The sequence below is a fragment of the Haliotis cracherodii genome, unplaced genomic scaffold (assembly GCF_022045235.1).
Source record: "Haliotis cracherodii isolate W230 unplaced genomic scaffold, xgHalCrac1.p SCAF_5, whole genome shotgun sequence".
Classification (NCBI taxonomy): domain Eukaryota; kingdom Metazoa; phylum Mollusca; class Gastropoda; order Lepetellida; family Haliotidae; genus Haliotis; species Haliotis cracherodii.
This window is the reverse complement of record NW_027266308.1, coordinates 56,260,010-56,288,001: the sequence shown is the minus strand read 5'-3', so window position 1 is coordinate 56,288,001 and position 27,992 is coordinate 56,260,010. Positions and strand designations below refer to the sequence as shown.

The 27,992-nt window shown below is 42.5% G+C and overlaps 1 protein-coding gene across 1 annotated transcript; it reads left to right on the top strand.

Annotated features, from left to right (window-relative positions):
• Window positions 1-95: 95 nt before the first annotated feature.
• Window positions 96-27,800, top strand: LOC139442533 (splicing factor 3B subunit 2-like). The gene is made up of 22 exons (XM_071223351.1): window positions 96-185; window positions 1,438-1,478; window positions 2,035-2,068; window positions 4,170-4,744; window positions 5,389-5,443; window positions 6,391-6,809; window positions 7,164-7,305; window positions 9,499-9,620; window positions 10,963-11,087; window positions 12,731-12,809; window positions 13,883-14,002; window positions 15,079-15,165; window positions 16,028-16,102; window positions 16,790-16,942; window positions 18,336-18,485; window positions 19,365-19,454; window positions 19,741-19,848; window positions 20,791-20,898; window positions 22,050-22,180; window positions 23,046-23,244; window positions 23,998-24,186; window positions 26,660-27,800. The coding sequence occupies exons 2-22, from the start codon at window positions 1,473-1,475 to the stop codon at window positions 26,723-26,725; spliced, it is 3,033 nt and encodes a 1,010-aa protein (XP_071079452.1). The 5' UTR covers window positions 96-185; window positions 1,438-1,472; the 3' UTR covers window positions 26,726-27,800.
• Window positions 27,801-27,992: the final 192 nt, after the last annotated feature.

The window sequence follows — 27,992 nt, the reverse complement described above, 5'->3', positions numbered from 1 at the left end:
TTTATTTTGTGTATTCTGATACAATACGATGTAAGTTTTGGATACATTTTTTTAGAAAAGGTTTTCTTTGACGACCATCATGAACCGAGGTAACCAAACGTAAAATGGCGTCGTAGGGAAAACGTGAAACGATCTATTGACAAATACAGTGATTTGGATAATACAGATTGGGTTCTCTGGCATTGGTAGGTGTAGATTTTCGAAACATTTGATCACTATGTTAATATATTGCGATTATAGAGAACATGCTACATCAGCAATTTCATTGTTTTTATTCGTGACTCCAGTCTCAGTTTTCGCGCACCTGCAACATGGTGGAAGTGTATTGTTTATTACTGGTATGCGCACCAGTATTCTATCGTTTATAAATATTGCCTACCAAGGCCCCCCTCTCTCAAAATAGTAGAACTAGCCCGTGTCGTTTGATTGATGCAATCCTGTATTGAGTTGTCATTGAAAAGTGCAGTCGTTAGTGTTTGAATGAAGCATGGCCCAAACGGGAAAACAGATCACGTCCTACTGACTCTAACCCTGTAGAAAAACTTATCGCCTATCAGTCAGATGTTCAACGAATGTGATCAACTGTAATAACATTGCAACATTGTTGGGTAATGAGGTAGCTTAGTGGTTAAAGTGTTTGCTTGTCACACCAAGACTCGTGTTCAATTCTGCACGTGGGTACAATGCTTGAAGACATTGAGATTGCCTCCACAGTGCCAAAAGCGGTGTAAATCCCAACCCACTTACTCATTAAAGCATCAATGTCTGAACTTTGACAAAAATGTTTGAAAAACATCTTACCATCCTAGTTCATGTGGTGCCTGGAGACTATACAGTGTTTACAAATTTCCACTTGCCAATCAAACGACAACTGTGACAAATTAATCTGACATGTCTGATGTAATCATGGTTATTCTGAGGAAAATCTGTACAACTTTTTTCAAGTTTCAAGTTTTTCACAGAAAATGGCTGTGTGCATGCACACAAATGTAAACAACTCAGTGCTAATTATTTGGTTAATGAGCACTAATTATTTCTGATAAACTCGTTTGCCTAGCTTAGCTTCAAGCTGTCAGTGTAAATTTGATCGTCCATGCTAGCTAATTGAAATGGAAATGTGTGCCTGGTAAAGTGGAATACACCCCAAATTGATACAACCTGGATATGGACAAAAATGGAAAAAATGGTGGCCTATTTACTGCTGGTTTTGTTTAGACCAACTGGAAGTTGATACAGGTTTTTAGGATGAATAATTTGATCGAAACCTCTTCAGAAAATGCCCAGACATTTACCCAGGATTGAAATACAAATAGCACAAGAAACCCTCCTGCACACATAGATATGACAAGTACACATGGTACTTGATTTGATTAAAACACACACTAATGTTTCATAAATATGATTATGTTAATGATCATACTCGATTTTTCTTTTCAGAATTGAAACTCATTAAAGAAGAATCACATAACAGAATGGCTGTGAGTAGAGTCTTTTAACTGGAAATTAATTAATTTGCCTAATGATCAGTTGATGTAAATACTGTCAGTGTTTTATGCCACACTGAACAGTATTCCGGTTATATCATTGCATGTCAGCTTGATGTTGGAGGAAAGCATGAAGTGATGCAGGTCTCAGATGGTTTCTACTTTGGAATAACCCATGCACATGGCTATGGTTTCATGAAACCTAGAAACATAATCAGGCAAACCAGTAATCAAACCCACTATTATAGGTTTCTGGCGTGCCCAGGGGACGCATCTCTGTCCCTTGTGCCCCCTGTAACTCATGAAGTAATATTAAAACCACACAATAACAACCAAGTCATGCCAAAGTGGTAAATCACATTGTGGAATTGAATTCTGGTCAGTATTAGATGTGAATGTTTTATTTTTGTGGCCTAGAAAATCAAGGCAAGAAATCTGATTGATCTGACCAACACTGCATGTATACTTGATATATGAGTAAAACATGATGCTTATTACCATTGATTACCATGATTACCATCACTAAGAATATTTCAATACCTTTCCACAGGGAATGGATGATATGGATGATCTTCCAGAAGATGGTGAGTAAACCTGCAACCTTTGTGTAATGTGGGAATACTTTTTGAAATCATTGTGATACTAGTAACCTAATCATTATGATACTACAATGATAATACTGTTATCAAATGAATGGTGTTAAAATATAATAAGAACTTTCCTCAATACAGATCAGTTATATGCTATTCTACCCATCTTACCGAGACAAGAGAGTTAACTGACTATAAAAGTCCAGTTTCCACCCTTGCCGAACTAGGCTGGTATTATGGAGTTACATTTTGACTGGACTAATGAGTCTATCCATAATCCAATCAAAATCGCGCAACTACATCGAAATCCAGTTCGAAAACTGTCGCGCAGATTTTGTTCGATTGCAGTATTTGCAAAGAATGTGCACCACCAACTTGTTGTCAACAGATATTTTCCAAACCTTTTCATGTTTTTGAATAAAGGTGCCCGCGTGATTTGATGGACTTCGCGATGTAAGACCCGTTTTATCACAACATAGATCTTGATTAACGATCAGATCGTCTTGACTGGGCGCCACCGTTTTGTTTGAAACAAATGCAAGTGATGGAATCTGACTGGTCCATGGGAGAGGCTTAAAAGCGACATAACTTGTAATAAACACTGGTGGCGCTACTATCGAGCTCAGGAATTCCAGCCAAAATGTTGGGTGGAAACTGGACTTTTAAAGATCAGTTAGCTCTCTTGCCTCGGGAAGATGTATTGTACCTAACTGCTTATCTTAACATTTTCATTTGACCAGGACCGAAGGTCCTAGTGAGCTTATATCATGGCTCTTTGTTTTCAAACCGCTAAAAGGAAAAGCCTTAAAACTCTTAGAAAATTGTCTACTGAGAAACTAGGAAGACAAAAAATTGGTACGATGTGTGGCAATGTGAATTAATGGGATTCAGATTTGTTCATGCCAGGAAAATGTATATTTAAAAAAATACACCTTGTTTGTCATGATTGTGACATGTCCAAAACTGAAAGGCTCAGAATTCTCAGAGAGATAGCATTTTGGTAGGATATGTACTACAGTGGAGTTTCGGTATGGCATGTAGATTAAAATGAGATTTGTGTTTGTTTTTTTAAAAGTATCATAAAAACTGGAAGAATTGACAACAAAGGAAAACTTGGAAGACAGTCACATTACTACATTGTGTGTATAATTTCACTGCCAATACTGTAAATCTGGAAAGTTTTGCACCTTGAAATTATTGCAAGTGTCTTACAATTGCCTTAAGTTCATCTGGAATGTTTTGCGACACCTTGTCTGGTGTATGTTTGGCCTTCACCGTGTAGATAACTTGACAAGATTGGCGGGTAGTCTATCAGACTATGGACACCGAGTGACTAGATATAGTTAAGGAAACATAATATGAGGGATCATGTATTTAATCATGTACTGCCTGGTTTGACAATGTATGGAAATGACTCAACGAAATATGCCTCCTTACGTTTTTTGTTGGTTGTTGGTCTGCAAAAATAACTATGTCATAAAAGTGTTGCAAATGTGTGCCACTCGCAGTTTTCACAGTACTTTCCTGCTTGCAACACTTTCCATTCACTTTGAATGTTCAAAGTAAACAACAATTCCTTAGTGTTATTTGAAGAGATTTTACTTCTTGGGGAGTCAAGAGTGAGTTGTATATTCTGTCTACTTAGTAAAGATATACAACATTATGCCTATGGCCTTAAGTATGTTACGGGCTGATAACCAAGCGTTGTCATGATAATAGCCAAGTGGTTCCGTTCCCCACATGATGCTAGAAGACTGTTCCTGGTGTCCCCTGCTGGAATATTGCTGAAAGTTTGTGAAACTATAAAGAATAAAAAGATAAAAGAAAATGAAAACATTACGAAGTCTTCTGTTCATTGCACATTATATACATCATTTGGCCCACCCATCTTGGAATTGACATCTTTTAGCAAATGCTTTTCATGTGTCTCCATCCCCTCATGTCAACTGTAAAAGTTAACAAGCTATTATGTTCTTCAGTGAAGCTGTGAAAACCAGAAACTGTAACCAATGACATACACTATGTATCATGATGTATTGAACACTGAGGCTTTACATGCTATGAGCATGATGAGAAATAACATGATTGATTTCAGAAATGGAAGATGAAATGAATGTTGGTCGCTTTGATGATGACCTGCAGAGGAAAGTAATGCTTCAACAACAGATGCTGGAAGCAGAGCGTCAGAAGGACGCAACCATGATGGTGTTCGCCCCACCCCCCGGAGTCCCACAGCCCATGCAGCAGCAGATGCAGGGTGTGCCTCCAGGTATGCCCCAGGGGATGCCACCAACTGGGCCTCCCCCTGTACCCCAGCAGATTGCACCACCGATGCCCCCACAGATGCCCCAAGGAGGCCCCCAGGGTCTCCCGCCTGTCCCCCAGCCTATGGGTCAGGGTATTGGTCCCCCCGGGCCACCAGGTATGCCTCCTCCACAGGTGCCACACAACGTACCACAAGGTGTGCCGCAGTCCGTACCCGGTGTTCCTCCACAAGGTGTTCCGCCTGGCGTTCCTCCGCGGCCTCCCCAGGGAATGCCGCAAGGCGTCCCTCCAAATATCCCCAGAGCCTTACCGCCAGGTATGGAGGAAGGGATGAGTCCAGAATTGATGCATAAGGTGATGCAGCAGCAGCAGATGTTGGAGATCGAGAAGATCAGGGAGCAGGTGGTGAGACTACTGGATTATAATGCTGTTTCACCAATAGATTTAATTAAATTGGTCCCCAGCAACCTATGCTTGTCGTACAGGGCGATTTAATGGATCATCGGTCAGACTCGGTGACGTGGTTGATAGCGTGTCATCGTAAACCCAACGGCATGCTCCAAATATAAGTCACTGTTTTTTCTGGTCCAGACATGATAAAAGTTTTTGGATTCCAGGGCAGAATAAGTCCCCCACAGCCAAAGTTAGGACCAACAGAGTTGGGTATTGGGCGGTCACAATATGCAGCATTAGAAATTGGCACTAGTTCTCTAGTCCTTGCCAAACTGCCCAATAGTTAAGGTATCATAAGGACTAATAGAAATTTGCCTTTTTTTAAGGGTTTTGTATATGTTATCATTATAAGGACTAGTGGATAAAAAATGTGGGACACACATTTTGGCACACATATTCAGCGGTAGAAACTAACTCAAGGCATGGGTTGTTGCTCCTGCTATCAACCACTTTTTTGCCTGGCCCATATCCAAGCTGGAATATTGCTTGCTTCAGCATAACATTACATTGGCTAATTGTTCCATGTGGCTTAATGTCCTCTTCATTATTATCTTTTGGCATGTTTGGTACGTAATTATATACCTTCTCAATTACAGATCCATTTTGACAGACCTCATCAGCCAATGGTGATGATGGAAAATCAACAATCAGGTCAGTGGCGAGTGTTGGCTATATATTCTGTGAATACTGATATGGAAAAGTATGGCGTCACAGCAAAGAAGTGAAAGTATACTGCAGCCGCCGATATACATGATGGGGCGGTCGGGTAGCCTAGTGGTTAAAGCGTTCGCTCGTCACGCCGAAGACCTGGGTTCGATTCCCGATTGTGTGAAGCCCATTTCTGGTGTCACCCGTCGTGATATTGCTGGAATATTGCTAAAAGCGGTGTAAAACCAAACTCACTCACGATATGCATCATATGAATGCCTCAACAAGACAAGTGGTGCAGCTCCTTATAAATAACTAACAATGCTGTGCACCATGTACTCTGCCTTTGTTGGATTGTAATGGCTAAATAGGCCCCTTCTACTCTGTGCTTATGCTATAAACTGAGTTGATTTGGTGGTTTCAAGATTTAGTGGATGCTGCCTGTGAAGTGTTAGTAAATAGGTGCCCGCCATGAGTGAGAGAGTGAGTGAGTTCGGTTTAACGTCGCTTTTAACAGTTTTCCAGTTTTATCACTGCGTATCAGATTAATGTGGGAGGAAAGCCCGAATTGATGCAGGTCTCAGACATTTACCACCTCGGTGAAACCCTTGAGCATGGGTATGGTGCTGACAAACCTAGAAACATAATCGGGGCGAACCAGGATTTGAACCCACAATCATAGGTTTCTGGCATGCCCAAGGGACGCAACTCTGCACAGCGAATCACGGCGCCTTAGACGACTGGGCCACCCGTGCCCCCCCCACCACCACCACCACCATGAGAAATAAGCAGTCAGCGTTGACCATGTGTCATCATACCCAGATGGAATAAGTTGGTTTTCCCACCATCAACCACTGGTTTGTCTGTTCACAGTGTGATGACTTTTAAGGTTGATATTGCCGACTGAGGCTGTATGAAACATTCCATCATCATGTTGTTACGTTCCCCAGGACCTGGACCTAATCAAGGCATGCCCCATCCCAACCAGATGTCCCAGCCCGGGCCGGCCCCCATACAGCCGCCTCCTCCAGTCTCTCAGCCAGGCCCCCCACCCCAGGGGCAGATGCCGCCACACCCGATGGGGATGCCTTCTTCATCTCCAGCAGGACCCCCAGGTGTCCCGCCACAGGGCATCCCACCACAGGGTATCCCGCCCCACCCTCCCCAAGGACCCCCACAACAGGGAGTGCGACCACCACCTATGATGGGAGGCCCCCCAGGGAGTCAACAGCCGCCCCCACAACATGGTGGACCTCCCCCACAACATGGTGGACCTCCCCCACAACATGGTGGACCTCCCCCACAACATGGTGGACCTCCCCCAAGACTGCCACCTCCTCAGCTGGATGACAAACAATCGATGACGCCTGTGAGTTATAAATATAATGTTGTACTTACATCCAGTGCTGTGGTGGGTTTTTAATCTACGTTCTTGTCTTAGAAGCCTGTTCAAAGTACTTCTGCCATTTGTCATATTGAGGAACATTTGCAAAGCATGATTAATTTATAAACAATTCCAACTAATATATCAGGTGGGAGTGGGTAAGTATAAACAAAAAACAAAATTGTCAATACACAATCATTCACTGTGGAGAGGCCTGTCCACTAATGTTTTGCCATGACAGGTAAGTTTGTGGAGCCCTCTAGCAATACTCATAGATCTCATAGATCATAGATCACATGTGTAAAATTATGGAAACAGAACAAGTCATGTTTACTTCAGATGGAGCAACGCCCACCCCAGCCACTGCCCAAGGAAATCCGCCTGCCCCAAGCTCTGGAGAAGGTTCTTGAGTTCAAGACCGTGCGGGCCCAGGAAGTGGGAGTCACCCCAGAGGAGCTGGAGCACCTCGACAAACCAGATGGTGAGTGTAGACTTCTTAGACAAGCCAGATGCCAAGTCTGTGTAGACATGTTAAACAAGCCAGATGCCAAGTCTGTGTAGACATGTTAGACAAGCCAGATGCCAAGTCTGTGTAGACATGTCAGACAAGCCAGATGCCAAGTCTGTGTAGACATGTTAGACAAGCCAGATGGTGAGTGTTGACATGTCAGACAAGCCAGATGGTGAGTCTGTGTAGACATGTTAGACAAGCCAGATGGTGATCGTAGACGTGTCAGATAAGCCAGATGGTGAGTCTGTGTAGACATGTTAGACAAGCCAGATGGTGATCGTAGACGTGTCAGATAAGCCAGATGGTGAGTCTGTGTAGACATGTTAGACAAGCCAGATGGTGAGTGTTGACATGTCAGACAAGCCATATGGTGAGTCTGTGTAGACATGTTAGACAAGCCATATGGTGAGTGTTGACAAGTCAGACAAGCCAGATGGTGAGTCTGTGTAGACATGTTAGACAAGCCAGATGGTTAGTGTTGACATGTCAGACAAGCCAGATGGTGAGTCTGTGTAGACATGTTAGACAAGCCAGATGGTGAGTGTAGACGTGTCAGATAAGCCAGATGGTGAGTCTGTGTAGACATGTTAGACAAGCCAGATGGTGAGTCTGTGTAGACGTGTCAGACAAGCCAGATGGTGAGTCTGTGTAGACATGTTAGACAAGCCAGATGCCAAGTCTGTGTAGACATGTTAGACAAGCCATATGGTGAGTGTCGACATGTCAGACAAGCCAGATGGTGAGTCTGTGTAGACATGTTAGACAAGCCATATGGTGAGTGTTGACATGTCAGACAAGCCAGATGGTGAGTCTGTGTAGACATGTTAGACAAGCCAGATGGTTAGTGTTGACATGTCAGACAAGCCAGATGGTGAGTCTGTGTAGACATGTTAGACAAGCCAGATGGTGAGTGTAGACGTGTCAGATAAGCCAGATGGTGAGTCTGTGTAGACATGTTAGACAAGCCAGATGGTGAGTCTGTGTAGACGTGTCAGACAAGCCAGATGGTGAGTCTGTGTAGACATGTTAGACAAGCCAGATGGTGAGTGTTGACATGTCAGACAAGCCAGATGGTGAGTCTGTGTAGACATGTTAGACAAGCCATATGGTGAGTGTTGACATGTCAGACAAGCCAGATGGTGAGTCTGTGTAGACATGTTAGACAAGCCAGATGGTTAGTGTTGACATGTCAGACAAGCCAGATGGTGAGTCTGTGTAGACATGTTAGACAAGCCAGATGGTGAGTGTAGACGTGTCAGATAAGCCAGATGGTGAGTCTGTGTAGACATGTTAGACAAGCCAGATGGTGAGTCTGTGTAGATGTGTCAGACAAGCCAGATGGTGAGTCTGTGTAGACATGTTAGACAAGCCAGATGCCAAGTCTGTGTAGACATGTTAGACAAGCCATATGGTGAGTGTTGACATGTCAGACAAGCCAGATGGTGAGTCTGTGTAGACATGTTAGACAAGCCATATGGTGAGTGTTGACATGTCAGACAAGCCAGATGGTGAGTCTGTGTAGACATGTTAGACAAGCCAGATGGTTAGTGTCGACATGTCAGACAAGCCAGATGGTGAGTCTGTGTAGACATGTTAGACAAGCCAGATGGTGAGTGTAGACGTGTCAGATAAGCCAGATGGTGAGTCTGTGTAGACATGTTAGACAAGCCAGATGGTGAGTCTGTGTAGACGTGTCAGACAAGCCAGATGGTGAGTCTGTGTAGACATGTTACACAAGCCAGATGCCAAGTCTGTGTAGAAATGTTAAACAAGCCAGATGCCAAGTCTGTGTCAACATGTTAGACAAGCCAGATGCCAAGTCTTTGTAGACATGTTAGACAAGCCAGATGCCAAGTCTGTGTCGACATGTTAGACAAGCCAGATGCCAAGTCTGTGTCGACATGTTAGACAAGCCAGATGCCAAGTCTGTGTCGACATGTTAGACAAGCCAGATGCCAAGTCTGTGTAGACATGTTAGACAAGCCAGATGCCAAGTCTGTGTCGACATGTTAGACAAGCCAGATGCCGAGTCTGTGTCCACTTGTTGGTATCCTGAGAAGACATTTAACATTTATGCCTATGTTAAGACTGGTATGATGCAAATGTTCAGTGTTGCTGAGGTCTGTAGGAATATATCATGACCATTCCTCGTGTATATCCCAGATGACGATGATGACCAAGACTATGATGATGACGAGGATGAGAGACAGGACCTGGAGGCAGACGTTGACGAGGAAGAGGAGGAGGAGGAGGTCAAGGAAGCACCGTCTAAGAGTGCCAAGGAGGTATGATATCTATTGTCCCATATTTTGACTGACGTGATCCACCAAATATACTATGGAAAAACAGTATCGGATAGTGGGAATCATCCAGACATATTTTCTGATCTACATGGTACCAGCAAATGGAAATGACATGATCATATCTGCTGGGGAGTAGGCAGACGTTAAAAGATGGTACTTGTTGTTACCCTGTCTGGCGCTCGGCATTAAGGGGCTAAAACAAGGACTGGTCGGCTCGGAGTCAGTATACTGTGTCTGAGTGGGGTATTCATGTTAAACTGCGGCATGGTATCTCAGTGGGCTAGCACTATAAATCGGCATCAGTTCGGACTAGTACAAGTAGCCACACAAACACACACACGTACATGTACGTCGCTATATAAGTGCAATAATCTTGGACGTGACGTTAAACCCAATTTCACCTCACCTCACCTCCACTCCACAGTCTGCCAGTGGCATCCCAGAAATGTTCATTAGGCTAAAGGTCAGGACTGAGTGCTGGCCATGGCATGACATGGATGTTTTGCTGTTGGAGGAATTGGGTCACAATTCTGGCATGATGAACACAGGCATTATTGTCTTGAAAGATGAAACGTTGCTCATCATGTTGTGATGCATTGTTGTATTCCTGATAGCGTTGACCTGTGAATCTGCCATGGACAGTATGGAGCGCAGTTCGGCAAGTCATTGTTATACCACCCCATACCATTATAGACCACACCCCCAAAACAACCATGCTGTACAACGTTAACGTCCTTAAAATGCTCATTAGGACATCTCCAAACTCATTTCCTTCGGTCATGGAAGTCGAGAGTGAACCTTGATTATCCCAGTGCTGATGTTCCCTAGACATTTGACGCCTCTGATTCAAGTGACATGCTGTAAGTTGTGGGATGACAAGTGGACTTTGTGCACACAAATTCCATCTGTGCTTCATTAATGATTAAATGTGTTTCATAAAGTGTCTTTGAGCATTTGCTTCCAAGATGACAATATGCGTCTGCTCACGTCCAAGTCTGAGTGACAGTGGTAAATCTGAGGTCACATGCTTAATGACTGATTTGGGGAGCATGATTTCTTTGAAAATGATCTTGCCACATAAATCACTTGCTTTCGTTGCCAGACATCTGTGTATTTTCCTGTAGTTTCAGCTCAAAACAAAATATCCCCTACCATGTTTGCATAGTATATGTGGCTGATCAGGTCAACTTTTATTGTGTTGATATCGTTTTGATTTTTAGTGTGTAAAGGTTTTCTCGTTCTATGATTGTTGCCCAGGAAATTTTCTGAAGTTTTTCACTGATGATGCTTTTGTTTGGTATTTACTGTAACTTTCCCCTGGCAGTCCAAGAACAAGCGGCGCAAGAAGAAAAAGAAGAAGGCAAAGAGAAGTCGTTTGCAGGAGCAAAAACTGCAGAAGAGGATTGAGCAGGACTCGGAGAAGAGAGATGAAGAACATGTTCACATAGAGTAAGTAGGGGGCTAGAGTAAGGAGGGGCTATACTCAGAGTAAGGAGAGAGCTAGATTAAGGAGGACACAGAGTAGGTGGGATGCTTGTGTAAGGAGGTGCTGTACACAGTAAGTAGGGGGCTGGAGTAAGGAGGGGCTATACTCAGAGTAAGGAGTGAGCTAGAGTAAGGAGGGACTATACTCAGAGTAAGGAGTGAGCTTGAGTAAGGAGGACACAGTAGGCAGGATGCTTGAGTAAGGAGGGTCTGTACACAGTAAGTAGGGAGCTGGAGTAAGGAGGGGCTATACTCAGAGTAAGTAGGGAGCTAGAGTAAGGAGGACACAGAGTAGGTAGGATGCTTGAGTAAGGAGCAGCTGTACAAAGTAAGTAGAGAGCTAGAGTAAGGAGGGGCTATACTCAGAGTAAGTAGGGAGCTAGAGAAAGGAGGGGCTATATTCAGAGTAAGTAGGGAGCTAGAGTAAGGAGGACACAGAGTAGGTAGGATGTTTGAGTAAGGAGGGGCTGTACACAGTAAGTAGAGAGCTGGAGTAAGGAGGGACTATACTCAGAGTAAGGAGTGAGCTAGAGTAAGGAGGACACAGAGTAGGTAGGATGCTTGAGTAAGGAAGGGCTGTACACACTAAGTAGAGAGCTGGAGTAAGGAGGGACTATACTCAGAGTAAGTAGGGAGCTAGAGTAAGGAGGACACAGAGTAGGTAGGATGCTTGAGTAAGGAGGGGCTGTACACAGTAAGTAGAGAGCTAGAGTAAGGAGGGGCTATACTCAGAGTAAGTAGGGAGCTAGAGTAAGGAGGACACAGAGTAGGTAGGATGTTTGAGTAAGGAGGGGCTGTACACAGTAAGTAGAGAGCTAGAGTAAGGAGGGGCTATACTCAGAGTAAGTAGGGAGCTAGAGTAAGGAGGACACAGAGTAGGTAGGATGCTTGAGTAAGGAGGGGCTGTACACAGTAAGTAGAGAGCTAGAGTAAGGAGGGACCTGTACACACTAAGTTGGGAGCTAGGGTGTGAGTGAGTGAGTGAGTGAGTATGGTTTTACGTCGCTTTTAGCAATATTCCAGAAATATCACGGCGGGGAACACCAGAAATGGGCTTCACATATTGTACCCATTTTGGGAATCGAACCCCGAGTCTTTGGCGTGACGAGCGAATGATTTAACCACTAGAGTAATGCTAGTTCAAAATGATATGTAACCAAACAAACAGTAGCTTAACCAAATAAACAATTGTGTACAATCAACCTGAGAAAGCGCATCCCTACATTAATGTATTTCCTTGATGAGTAAAATACTGGAATGCAGTATTTGACTACCATTAGACTTCAAATTATTAATGATTTTTTTTTTTTTTTTTTTTTAAATGGAATTAAAGACCAAACGTGCAATGATGATGCAGGGGGTGCCAGAGAACCAAGATTGTTATTTTTTAGCCTCAACTACATAAGGAGCTCGAGAAATGAGGGCTTAAACATAGAGTATATGGGGACTTACATATAGAGTAAGTGGGTTTAAAAGATATTATCATCATATTTCCCTTGTTACGCCATGGTGCACTGGAGCATTAGCGATGAAGTTGTCACTAGTGAGAAGTGCCTTACATGTACACAATGCTAATATATGTAGCATGTCTGTATTGTTTTGTGTAGGTACGTTCAGGAGCAGCTGGACCTGGACCCCATGGATCCTAACTACCACACCTTCGCCATGATATTTGATGCATTCAAGGTGATCATATTGACTTTCTCTCAGTATTTAGAATAAATACTGACTTTTTCTTAGCATTTAGAATAAAACCAGATTGTGAACTAAAGTAAAGTCATGTTTATCCCCATCTCCTCATGGAGTTGTCTCGTACAATTCTTTGACTGAATTATGAAATTATCCAGGCTTGGTTATTTCTGTTATGTGATAGGACAGGAGATAAATATAGAATACTAAATGAGCTCCCGTGTAATACCAATTTTATGAAACAATGAATAGTTGTGGTATCTGACAAGCGAAAGCGAGTTAGATACCACAACTATTAACGAGTTTCATAAAATTGGTTTTACACGGGAGCAATTTAGTATTTTATTTATTACTTGCCATTTATAATGTTTTTAGAATTATACTGTTGAGTATGAATAGGCTGACACCTACATGATCCACGGCATAGTACAATTTAGTTTAACAGAATGATACTTCAAACACGTCAGATGTTGAAACGTATGAATTTAAAACCATACAACGGTCCGCCTTTAGAATTCAGGCGTCCGTTCCACAAAATTATCGTAGGGCTAATCGCAACTCACATACTTTAACTTAGACTAGTGACTGTTGTTGCGCAAGAATACGATTGCCTTGTGGAACGTGGCCTTGCACCTCAAAGTTTACAATCACGTCACAATACCCGATGAAGTAAATTGTGGAATTTTGTTGCAAGATCCATCGGCGAAACAATGCCATGTGACGTCAGCCTAGCAACAAGGTTGCTGGGGTCATCGAGTGTGCATAAGCTCCTCTCAGTGATCTATCAACTCCATACGCAGTGTCATTGAATAAGCCAAGGGATGTTGAGAGCTTTCAATATTTGTTCGTGAAACGTGTTCAGAGAGTACACAAGCACGCGTTTTGGTGTTACACAATGTGTAATACAGCTGTATGTTTATTAAACGGGTGATCTCTTCACGGGCAAGAAATAATACTAGGAACCCACTGGGAGACAGAATAATTTAAGGTGCATGTTTTGGTAGCTCCCTCACTGGTTGACTCATTCCCTTTTAGCTTTTTTTCAAATCGTTGCTGCCGGTATGTTCCAGATTTCTGAGCCAGAGAAGCCCAAGGAACTGCCGAGAGCTGAGGAGAAGAAACCTGAGCAGAAACAGCCGGAGAAAATGGTGCCGAAGATGGATGACAGTGACAGCGACAGCGATGATGAGGTGAGTGGATGGAGGCCCTGTTGCACAGAGTTGCCTTAGTGCTGGAGGTGATGCTACCATTGTAGTACAGATTACTTTCTGGTAGAAGTGAAGTTTGGTGAAAATGTTATACAGTTCGATTATCTGTCTGCAGGATACTCATTACGTACGAACATGTTGAAGAAGTTGAAAAACTTTACTATGTAATATGATAATCACACTTTTATTTTTTATTTTTACCATGTTAACAAAATTGAAATCAATGTTTATGTTGATGTTTTGTCCTTAAATAAGTGCCTGCCTGTAGGCCCGTGGCTGGTAGATTTCATATCGGACTCATAGTTTCAAATTTGTAGTGGTCCTTATGGCCTGCAGTAACTTTATGTCTCGATTTCATTGTCACAATAAGATGGCAGCCTGGCACATTATTTTTATTTCGAAAACTGTTATCATATACAGTAAACTATGGTTATAACCAACACGCTTATAACGAACTCACGGATATAACGAACTTACTTTTTGGTCCCGACTACTTGCTGTAGTCATGTTGTATATGTTCTTATAACGAACTACGGTTATAACGAACACGCATATAACGAACTCACAGATATAACAAACTTACTTTTTGGTCCCGACTACTTGCTGTAGTCATGCTGTATATGTTCTAATAACGAACTACGGTTATATCAAACTAAAATTAGTAGTCCCTTTGAGTTCGTTATAACCGTAGTTTACTGTATGTCATATTGTGACACTATTCTGTTTCTCTCCATTGCAACATGACAAATTTAGCTACCCCAAAAGGTCAGTCTGACAAAATCTAGTCTTTCTGCATATCATGGTTATTATTTCAGATGACAACTCTTTCATTCAACCATCTGGCACTCTGTTATGAGCTGCAGAATTACATGCTCTAGCCAAGCTGATCATGCTCGAATCCCATAGCTTACGGCCTTTGGTATGTCTGTACCATGTCTGTGCTCATGGATTTCCTATAGTGTCACTTTGTCTGTCCTGTCACATTATTTGGATACGCCATGCGTTGTTTGAAATACTAGTCATTATCCCAACTCACTAACTCTCCTCATGTCATTCAGGATGCCCCGCCAGAGGAAGAAACTCCAAAATTGTCGAAGAAAAAGATGAAGAAACTGACGCGACTGAGTGTGGCACAGCTCAAACAGGTCAGTTCCTTGAAGTGATCTACAGTGCTGATACAGTTTATCCTTCGTTATTATTTATCCCCACCTCTGTCACCTTTAATATCACCTTCACTCTTGAGGCTCTCTGGGACTCATTCTGTAGCCTCTCTATGCCTTATTCTGTAGTTTCCCCTTACAACAGTGTGTTACATATGTTACAGCTGGTGGCCTGTTCTGTAGTCTCCCCTTACTCCTGGTATAACTACTTTAACAGTGTGTTACAGCTGTGACCTATTCTATTGACTCGCTTTACCCCTGGTATAACTACGTACAACAGTGTGTTACATGTGTTACAGCTGTGACCTATTGTGTAGTCTCCCCTTGCCCCTGGTATAACTACGTACAACAGTGTGTTACATGTGTTACAGCTGTGACCTATTGTGTAGTCTCCCCTTGCCCCTGGTATAACTACGTACAACAGTGTGTTACATGTGTTACAGCTGTGACCTATTGTGTAGTCTCCCCTTGCCCCTGGTATAACTACGTACAACAGTGTGTTACATGTGTTACAGCTGTGACCTATTCTGTAGTCTCCCCTTTCCTCTGGTATAACTACGTACAACTGTGTGTTACGTGTGTTACAGCTGTGACCTATTGGGCAGTCTACCCTTGCCCCTGGTATAACTACGTACAACAGTGTGTTACAGCTGGTGACCTATTCTATTGACTCCCTATGCCTCTGGTATAACTACGTACAACAATGTGTTACAGCTGTGACCTATTCTATTGACTCCCTATGCCCCTGGTATAACTACGTACAACAGTGTGTTACAGCTGTGACCTATTCTGTAGTCTCCCCTTTCCCCTGGTATAAGTACGTACAACAGTGTGTTACATGTTACAGCTGGTGACACGACCAGATGTGGTGGAGATGCAGGATGTTACAGCAAGAGATCCCCGACTCCTCGTCCATCTGAAGGTAACTACCCCAGCTACTGTCTACAGACGCTACCCCCAACTGGCATATCATGTCATTGCGTACATGTCACATTCAGAAATGAATCGATAATGATAAATATTTTGCTGAAAATATTAAGATTAAAGCAGGTTACTATTTACGTTACTGTTGTTTGAATTGTTTGGATGAGAATATTTTTTTGTATTTGTAAATTGCACATGTCCTTATGGCTTAGACCTAGTGGTAGAGCATCCGCCCAGAGACCTGAAGGTCCAGCATTTGATCCCAGGCCGCATCATACGAAAAGACGTTAAAAGATGGTACTTGGTGTTACCCTGCCTTGCGCTCGGCGTTAAGAGCTGAAACAAAGACTGGTTGGCTCAGTATACTGTGTCTGAGTGGGGTACTCATGTTCAACTGCAGCATTGTATCTCAGTGAGCTAGTACTATAAATGGGCATCAATCCAGACTTGTACATGCACGCACATACACACGCTATGTGTGTACAATAATCTTGGAAGCGACGTTAAACCCATTTCACCTCACCATGCTCACCTCACCTTATGGCTTAACTATGGCTGATGCTACATGACACATTAACACTCTCACTCAGTTGAGAAATTTCCTTTTAAAGTCCTCACACACCCTGTTAAGAAAGATCACATGAACACCCTCACACACTCAGAAAGATCCTCTGTTTGCATGCAGGCCACAAGGAACACCGTGCCGGTTCCCCGCCACTGGTCATACAAGAGGAAGTACCTGCAGGGCAAGAGAGGTATTGAGAAGCCACCGTTCGAGCTGCCCGACTTTATCAAGGCCACCGGCATACAGGAGATGAGAGCAGCACTGGCAGAGAAGGTAAGTGTATGGTCCTAGTGCAGATATGGTATACAGGAGATGAGAGCAGCACTGGCAGAGAAGGTAAGTGTTTGGTCCTAGTGCAGATATGGTATACAGGAGATGAGAGCAGCACTGGCAGAGAAGGTAAGTGTATGGTCCTAGTGCAGATATGGTATACAGGAGATGAGAGCAGCACTGGCAGAGAAGGTAAGTGTATGGTCCTAGTTCAGATATGGTATACAGGAGATGAGAGCAGCACTGGCAGAGAAGTTAAGTGTATGGTCCTAGTTCAGATATGGTATACAGGAGATGAGAGCAGCACTGGCAGAGAAGGTAAGTGTATGGTCCTAGTGCAGATATGGTATACAGGAGATGAGAGCAGCACTGGCAGAGAAGGTAAGTGTTTGGTCCTAGTGCAGATATGGTATACAGGAGATGAGAGCAGCACTGGCAGAGAAGGTAAGTGTTTGGTCCTAGTGCAGATATGGTATACAGGAGATGAGAGCAGCACTGGCAGAGAAGGTATGTGTTTGGTCCTAGAGCAGATAGAGGGCACAAGTGGCCCAGTCGTCTAAGGCGCCGCGATTCGCTGTGCAGAGTTGCGTCCCTTGGGCACACCAGAAACCTATGATTGTGGGTTCGAATCATGGTTCGCCCCAATTATGTTTCTAGGTTTGTCAGCACCATACCCGTGCTTGTGGGTTTCACCGAAGTGGTAAACGTCTGAGACCTGCATCACTTCGGGCTTTCCTCCCACATTAAGCTGACACGCTGTGATATAACTGGAATAATGTTAAAAGCGGCGTTAAACCCAACTCACTCACTCACACCTAGTGCAGATATATACTTAAACCTGGGCCCATTTGCTCAAAACAGTCTTGGCACTGACTGTTGATACCAGTACTTTGACCCAGACTTACTTCTGATGTATTCCACTCCTACAATTACCATAGGGTACTGATACCAAGGTATTCATAATCTCTACCTGCTTGTGATTGTGAAACAGTTTGAAAACAAAACAGGCTTTGGTATACATTGTTCTGAAGGGATCATGCCTCCTATGGAGGGGAATCCACACACTCCTTACTTCATTAGAAAGGGGGCTCGCTGAATTGGTTGATGCATGTCATCGTATCCTTATTGCATAGATCAATGCTCATTATGTCAAACACCGGATTGTCTGGTCAAGACTTTATCATTTACAGACCGCTGTCATATAGCTGGAATATTGCTGAGTGCAGCGTTAAACAACTAACAAGACAGAGTTATCTCCCTTAGTGTGCAAGAATCCCAAAAGCATAGGTTTGAATCCCAGATTCACCCTGATTCTGATGTTTGGTTTGTCAGCACGATACGAGCATCACCTGTATAAGGCAATACAGCTTATATATGTCAATGTTTTGTCCATCAGGAAGATCAAAAGACGCTGAAGGCCAAGATGCGAGAACGAGTCCGACCGAAGATGGGCAAGATTGACATTGACTACCAGAAGCTCCATGATGCCTTCTTCAGGTTCCAGACCAAACCCAAGATGACAATACATGGAGATCTGTACTATGAGGTAAGACAACACATACAAGTTAAGGAGCAATCAAAAAAAGAAGAGGTGCCTGTTTTCAAACAATGTTGCCCTGTGAAGATCTGGGGTGGAATAGGTCTTCCGTAACCCATGCTTGCCATAAGCAGATAAGGGCGACTAACGGGATTGGATGGTCAGGCTCACTGACTTGGTTGTTGCATGTCATCGTATCCCAACTGTGTGGATCAATGCTCGTGATGTCAATCACTGGATTGTCTGGTCCAGACTCGATTATTTACAGACCGCTGTCATATAGCTGGAATATTGCTGCGTAAAACAACAAACAAACAAACTAAGTTGCTCATATTATTTCATGTCCTGCAGTTTATTAGACTATTTTGAACATATCCACAGATCCAAAATTTCACATAATAATGATTTCTTCTTTTTCAATATTTCCTTTGTGTTTTTATCATTGTTTATCTCAACCACTCACCTTCTTTGAGATTAAGAGGTTAAAACAAAGGCCCTATTCATAGTCTATCCTATGATGGTTGATGTTGATTGAACAGAATATGTTGTTCCTAGATGATTGATATACACTAAACAAAGTTTTTTGTGAGGGGCATGGGTGGCCCAGTTGTCTAAGGCGCCGCGATTTGCTGTGCAGAGTTACTTAACTTGGGCATGCCAGAAACCTATGATTGCTGGTTCAAATCCCAGGTTCGCCCCGATTATGTTTCTAGGTTTGTCAGCGCCATACCCGTGCTCGTGGGTTTCACCAAAGTGGTAAACGTCTGAGACCTGCATCACTGCAGGCTTTCCTCCCACATTATGCTGACACGCCGCGATATAACTGGAATACTGTTAAAAGCGGTGTTAAACCCAACTCACTCACTCACTTGTGGTCTTTCTTTGCAGGGCAAGGAGTTCGAGACCAGATTGAAGGAGAAGAAGCCAGGCAACCTGTCTGATGATTTAAAAGTTGCTCTTGGAATGCCAGTGGGAGCGGTGAGTCTTGGAATGTACCTTAGGGATATCAAAATCTACCTCTCTCCTTCACCTTGTCTGTAAATCAAGCACATTTGTATTAAGCTCATCTATATCCTGCACAACATAAGCTTAGCAGATTCATTATGCACCAGGGTATATTTGAAGGATTATTGTCTCTATACATATTGTAAATTGCTATTTTTAAACTCATCCTATCTCACACTATGCATATAAATATACAATTGATACTAACCTTTCCAATTGATGTAGATGATCTCTGTATGTGTGAATGTATTTTGTTCAGAACTCGGACAAGGTTCCCCCACCATGGCTGATTGCTATGCAGAGATATGGCCCTCCTCCATCCTACCCCAATCTGAAAATACCAGGACTCAATGCTCCTATTCCAGAGGTATGTATCCTTCATACTTGCCCTCCGCTTGATCCAACACAAGTGTAAAAATGATGGTACCATGTACAGATACTTAGAGAATATGTTATGTCAAGTATGGGGAACAAAGAATGCCCTGGGTGAATGTAATTCCACATTTCTTGTTGGTTGGTCTGTATATATAACTCATTGTCATTATAAAGCGATACTTTTTTGTCTGAATCCTGTATTTCTTATAAGATAGGACATACCATGTGTAAACAAAAGGACTGATGTGCTTGCCTCACGACCATGACAGTCTGTGACTTTAGCCACTGCTCTCTAGAAACATTGTGTTGGGTCAAGTCAGTTCAGCTAATAATAGTCACCAATGCTTGCCGTAAAAGGCAACTACACTTGTCATAAGAGGCAACTAACGGGATCGGGTGGACAGACTCGTTGACTTGGTTGATGCATATTATCGTGTCCCAATTTTTGTGGAACGATGCTCATGATGTCAACCACTGGATTGTCTGGTCCAGGCTCGATAAATTACAGACCGACGTCATATAAATGGAATATTGCTGAGTGCGGCGTTAAACAACAAACAAATAATAAATAATAAAAAATAAAAAATAATAGTCTATAGTAATATCTGAAATCTGATGAAAATGATGCCAAGAATCAAGTTCAGGCTTCTCCTAACGTATTGGCACAGACTGCAATGATAAATTCAGATATGGCTATATTTTATCTCCACCCAACACGTAACAACCAGGATTTTTCAGTCAATGAAAAGAAATGAGGACATGGTGTGGAATGTCATAGAAGAAACCTGGCATCAAAGAAGATCACTGTCCAGTTTCATCATTGTTGTCTGCACACGTCAGCGTGCTTCTTCTGGTCACTTGATGAACATTTAGAAAATATTTTGCCCCCATTAAACATTGAATGTATGATGTTATACACCACGCTGTGTTGCAGGGTTGTTCGTTCGGCTATCACGCAGGTGGCTGGGGCAAGCCCCCAGTGGACGAGAACGGAAAGCCGCTGTATGGAGACGTGTTTGGTACCCAGGGAGGAGAGTTCCCAGTAAGTCACTTCCTGTCTTTTCTCACCATGCTTCCATTACATGTGACCCGAGAAGATCCGGGGTAGAATAAAGGCTCGCTGACTTGGTTCATGCATGTCATTGTATCCCAATTGCATGGATCGATGCTCATGATGTCAATCACTGGATTGTCTGGTCCAGACTCAATTATTTACACACCACTGTCGTATAGCTGGAATATTGCTGAGTGCGGCGTTAAACAACCAACCAACCATTACATGTACTTCTGATTACTTGAACCTGCTGTGAGATGTTATCCAAAAACTACTATGGCCAAGTTAATAATTATAACTTTGTTTCACATGGACATAGATAAGATGATTTCCAAATGGAAACAAATATCCTTACTATTTTCTGTGTCAAAGACAACTTTAGACACTTATTGTTGAATGTTGAATAAATAACCCAAAATATATTTGTCATGAGGAAAAATTCCATAGTTCTTGAAGAAGACATGATAGGGTTTTTTTCAGGGTTAAAAATAATAGGTTTATTTTCACTTGTCCACAGAAATGATCTGCTACAATGTTGCTATCTACCTAATGGTAAAAGTGGTATAGTCCACAAGGATTTCTTCTGTAGTCTCTGACTGGTGGACCTTTGTTAATTTCAACCCTCCTTTTACACAGCTCAGTCTTCATAGCAGTTCATTGTTTCGACCCGTGAAGCTCCGGGGTAGAATAGGTCTTCAGCAACCAATACTTGCTGTGAAAGGCAACTATGCTTGTCGTAAAAGGCGACTAACGGGATTGGGTGGTCAGGCTCGCTGACTTGGTTGATGCATGTCATTGATCCCAATTGCATGGATCAATGCTCAAGATGTCAATCACTGGATTGTCTGGTCCAGACTCGATTATTTTACAGACCGCCGTCATATAGCTTGAATATTGCTGAGTGCGGTGTTAAGCAACAAACAAACAAACAAACAAACAAACAGTTCATTGTTTCATGGCTGCAAAGAGTGAAAGCAACATGGATTTCCCTTTGTGTCTCATAGTTAGTTTCCCTGCCTGGCCAGGACGTACGGTCTACCTGACGCACAGGTGTATGTCTTGTATCAGTGACCCCTGTAGACATGAGAGAGGAAGCGTTAGTGTTGGAACTGTTCAAGATGAATGTTGTACTGTTGTAGGCCCCTATAGAGGAGGAGGAGATTGACAAAAGTCACTGGGGAGAGCTGGAGTCAGAATCAGAGTCAGAAGAAGAGTCGGAGGAAGAGTCAGACGAGGATGACCAGACAGGCCTTGTGACGCCAGCTGAGGGGTACGTAGACACATGATAACCAGTGACCATGGGAATAGGGGGTTAATAATGCGAGTTGGTGTGATCATGTCTATGGATTACAGCACATGCCATCAGCCATCATAACTATGGATTACAGCATATGCCATCAGCCATCATAACTATGGATTACAGCACATGCCATCAGCCATCATAGCTATGGATTACAGCACATGCCATCAGCCATCATAGCTATGGATTACAGCACATGCCATCAGCGGGGCGGTCGGGTAGCCTAGTGGTTAAAGCGTTCGTTCGTCAAGCCGAAGACCCGGGTTCCATTCCTGACATGGGTACAATGTGTGAAGCCCATTTCTGGTGTCCCCCGCTGTGATATTGCTGGAATATTGCTAAAAGCGGCGTAAAACCATACTCACTCACTCACATGCCATCAGCCATCATAACTATGGATTACAGCACATGCCATCAGCCATCATAACTATGGATTACAGCACATGCCATCAGCCATCATAACTATGGATTACAGCACATGCCATCAGCCATCATAACTATGGATTACAGCACATGCCATCAGCCATCATAACTATGGATTACAGCATATGCCATCAGCCATCATAACTATGGATTACAGCACATGCCATCAGCCATCATAACTATGGATTACAGCACATGCCTTCATTCACTGATCCACATATAACTTTAACTGTATGCAAGAAAATGAGCACTAAGCGAGGTTCTTCAAATCAGTTGACAGAAACTGAGAAAATGAGATTAAACATATATAGAAATAAGTCATAATTTCCAACTCACAAGATGTATTGAATGCCAATCAGCTGGCAAGATGTCTGTTATTGATGTAGTATGTAATTCCATCTCTATCCTCCAGTCTGGTGACTCCAAGCGGCATGACATCAGTACCTATCGGTGTGGAGACACCGGAGATGATTGAGCTGAGAAAGCGGCGTATCGAGGATGCGATGGACCAGGGAGGCGACACACCTGCTCTCTACACTGTGCTGCCGGAGAAGAAGACGGCTGTGGGCGGAGCAATGATGGGTTCCGCACATGTGTATGATATGACAGGGGTGAGTGTTGTCAGCACGCATGTTGAAATCAGCAGTTTCTTGGGCCTACGAAGTTCAGTCATATGTTGCCAACTGCTTCTAGTTCATCCCCAAACTGAACCTTCAATCACAAATATTTGAAGAAATGAAACCCCCGTACTCTAGGTATAAATCCTGGTATAAATAAGGCTGAAAATATAATAGTCTTGGTTCTCAGGCACCAACCACATTACATAAAGTCTGCTGCATGTTTTGTTTGTATTTCCATTTTTAAAAAAAACATTTAAAAAATCCTAATAAGTGCTATCCAATATAGCGCGCAGTTACTTCCCTTTACATACGCACTGCTTTACTGCGCATCTCGTGTTATAGTCATGGCAGCAATATGAGTTTGTATGCTTGTTTATATAGGGAGGCCCTTTCCCAGGTTTCACAACTGTTTATTTGGTTTTATACTAGTTTGAACAAGCGAAACAAAAAGGAAACCGCCACCCGCCCTATATTTCAAAAGTCATTGCCGGAGAACCACTTCTTAAATTTTCTTAAGCCTAATGCATTCTGTGTAAGATGAAGGTTGTAGCAGCACCATGGATGTTGACTGTGTAAGGAAACTACCACTTACAGGCTGTAGCCATGCCTAGGCCTAGTCAAGGGATCTTTGACATAGCCATTATGTTGAAGGTTTAGGGGGTTCCTGGATCACTGGATCAAGTAGATTCAAATACCCTCCTCCCCCCATTTTGTGTGTGATTGTTATGATGCTTTTGTTCTCAGGTGACAGCTAAGAAGGTGGGCGATAAGGTTCCTACAGAGGGCATTGAAGTGTCCTTGAACCCTGAGGAGCTTGACCTTGACACTGCGGCGATGCAGGCGAAGTACGACCAGACAGTACGGGAGCAGCAGTCACAGCTGGAGAAGGAGGACCTGAGTGACATGGTGGCTGAACACGCCGCCAAGCAGAAGGTGAGCCAGAAGCAGGCATAGACGGGTCTCAGAGCTCACTGAATAGTGAGTCTGGAGGGCCTTGAACTGGGAGGTCTGTCCTTCAAAGGAGGGGCGGTCGGGTAGTCTAATGGTTAAAGCGTTCGCTCGTCATGCCGAAAACCCAGAATCGATTCCCGACATGGGTACAATGTGTGAAGCCCATTTCTGGTGTCCCCCGCCGTGATATTGCTGGAATACTGCGCTTTAGCACTACCCCTGTCTCACTTATACCGTTACCATGGCTCACACTTGAATGCACTTGCTCTTGTCTCAGGCAGCTGACGGGCGGTCGGGTAGCCTAGTGGTTAAAGCGTTCGCTCGTCACGCCGAAGACCCGGGTTCGATTCCCGACATGGGTACAATGTGTGAAGCCCATTTCTGGTGTCCCCCGCCGTGATATTGCTGGTATATTGCAAAAAGTGGCGTAAAACCATACTCCCTCACTCACCTTCAATTAAGGATTGACTGTGTATTTTTTTCGGTTCATTGAGGTATGAATCGAAAAACCGATGTGCAAACTGTATGAATCCGCGTAGCGGATTCTTACAAAAGTTTGCACATCGGCTTTTCGATTCATACCTCAATGAACCGAAAAAAATACACAGTCAATGCTTATAATTAAATTCGACAACGTAAAACATGTTTTATCTACAATAGTTTAACCCAAAACAGTTGCATATATCAAAACAGACAAAAATGACGGCATTGATGAACATTCCAGGTGTAGGAATACATACAGTGGCATGACATGAATCAGGTGATCGTTTAATTTATGCACATAACTTGACACAGTCAGTAGCCAATCAATGGAGAGTGGGATTAAAACAATGTTCATTTGACCTGTCAATTAAGGCAAGAGGCGAAAAGACTTGCAACAGTCAGACTGTAACGAACCGGAAGAAATATGTCCGAGAGAAGGCGGCTGTTTCAAATAACATGGTCATTTACTGCGTGATTCAAACATTACTTCTCTGATTACTGTAAAACAGTTGGAGAAATGCTAGTTAGAAATGAAACGCGAAGACATGAAAGTTGAACCGAGGCGAGCGGGGAAAAAAACTGGCGAGCGAGCCTGCACGTTTGCTGTTTCATTCATTCTCGGCCTTCGGTTTCAAAGGGTAGTTTGGACAATGAATATGCATGAAAGTCGCTAAATGTCCTGTGCATGACGATACACGTGAGCAGAAAAGGAATTCCCTCGACTGTAATATTGGGATTCCCCGACATTCCGAAGTAATAAAAGTAGTGCGCAGCGGTGGGCGTGGCTTAATTTTTTACATTCATTGGGAAATGAATGCAATAACACGTGACCAATTCAGCTAATCAGAATGCAGGAATTTCCATGAACACAACGAAAATTTAATTATAGGACCTTGAATAAGGTTTCTTTCATGGAACCTTGTCTTTCAAAGGGATTCGTACAAGATTATTTGTCTTTCAAAGGATCTCTTTGAAAGACCTTATAAGTTAGGATATTTTTCTTGGAAATGCATTGAATTTGGAAAAATACATTATGACTTTGAGATCTGCTTTGAAATGCACTAATCTTGAGAGAATTTGACAGTACTTCAAAAAGGTGTCACGCTATCTAAAAAGACCTTAACTTATGATCATGAAGTTAATAATTCTCAGTTGATTGACAAAGATTTTAAATTTCTCTACACCTATATTGCATGTACTCATGATCTGTATAGTTGTGTTGTTTAAGGCATAACATGCCAACTGGTATTTTTTCAAAAAAAGTGTAGCTTTAACTTTACTTCAAATTGGTACATGGTAGTTGTGCTTTGTGCTTCATTACAGGTAGAGTGGGGGTACAAGTATCAATAATGAGGACATGTTATAGGATGTAAAAATGAATTCTACCATTGATTTTGTAAAGAACAGATCTCAAGCCATTGTTATGAAGGATTTCGAAATTTGTATTAGAAGAGTCTCATTGGTAGTAGAATATGATGCATTTGATTCATGGACAGTGGTCAGTCATCATGAACTGTATTGTGTATCTTATCGCAACACTACTACAGAGATAGATTTTGCTACAAAATGTAAGATTTACAGCCCTGCGTTTAGTGTTTCATATCTCATCCTGTTTCATGGCTATATTTCATATCTGTTTTACTACAATTCGCTGTGCAGAGTTGCATCCCTTCAGCATGGTAGAAACCTTTGATAGTGGGTGCGATTCCAAGTTTACCCTGATTGTTTCTTGGTTTCTCAGCACCATACCCGTGCTTGTGGGTTTCAGCAAAGTGGCAAATGTCTGAGACCTGCATCACTTCGGACTTTCCTTCCACATTTAGCTGACACACTGTGGTTTAACTGGAATACTGTTCAAAGCGGTGCTAAGCATAACTCACTCACTCACTCATATCAGTGTTATATCTGCACTGTTCCATGTATATCTCCGTCAGACTTCATTTCACATCTCTCTCTTTCCTATCTGTTTCAGAAAAGGAAGAAGCAGCAGCAAGACAGTGGCAAGTCAGCCAAGAAGTACAAGGAGTTCAAGTTTTGATGCACAGATTTTATCCCTAATGCTTGTCTTGGTGTATGTTTATTTGCTGCTCGATACTGATCATGTACCAAATTAACTTCACAGCATTTCCATCGTTTTGATTAATTCTTCTCCTGAAATCGGAAGAAATCATTTGTCTGAAGCTTGGATTTTTGTCAGAAGTTGAGTGTGCAAGCCTCGTCATGTTCCACATTGCTTAAGCTGTGGTGCTCTATTGTCCTCGTCTCCATGACCAGTCTCAGACTGTGTGAAGCTTAATTGTTTGACAGGCATTACTTAGAAGTTGCCGGATGACAAGGTAGACACAATCTTATGGATAACAACTTCTTTAATACTGGAAAAAGCGATGTTTCGGTATAGATCCTTATACCCTTGTCTATACCGAAACGTCGCTTTTCACAGTATTAAAGAAGTTGTTATCCATAAAATTGTGTCTACCCTGTGTAAAGCTGTTTGGCACTGTTAATTTCCCTTTGCTTCGAAGAAGTTGCTATGTTGAAAAAGTAATTTTTAATGATGTATTGTTTAATATCTGACAGGTAGATCTAAGAAATTTTGTAATTCTTAAATTGAGGAAAAGTGTATGCCACTCATGCCAACCTTAACCAGATCAAATTACTGTATGTCTGCTGTCTTGGATTATATATATTTATAAGAGTACCTCGAGGAGTGGAAATCTGTTGCTGCTTGTTTTGAAGTATATTTTTATGACATAAAATATATGACAATGAAAATATTCAGAAAAAATTCAGATCCTGATCATAAACTATTTCCAGAGGAGCTCCAACAAGATCAGAAATTCTGGTACCCAATCATCACTTTTCATTTTTTTCAAATAATAACATTGTATGGTAAATAGAATTATGCCTGCCAAAGGGGAATGTCAGTTCATGTATGGGGAATATTTATCAAATTGTAATTTTTGGTACAAATGTCCAAACAATTCGAGTGAATCTTTACTGCCAAATTATTTTAATGACATCATAGGCAAAGGGAAATCATCAGCTGATGAAGAATGTTTGTGAATGTCTATTCATGTGTAAATATCATAAAAGGAGAATAAATGCCTCCAAAAGGGAAAGATTGGCTTGTGTCCCTTAGTTGTGCCAGGATCCGCTGTTCGTGCCATCGAAGTCCAGAATTGTCCTGATCATGTTTCTTGGTTTGTCAGCACTATCCCGTGCTCATAGGTTTAATCAAAAGGGCAAAAAGTGTCACTTCGAGCTTTCATCCGCAATAAAGCCAACATACAATATGTAACTGAAAT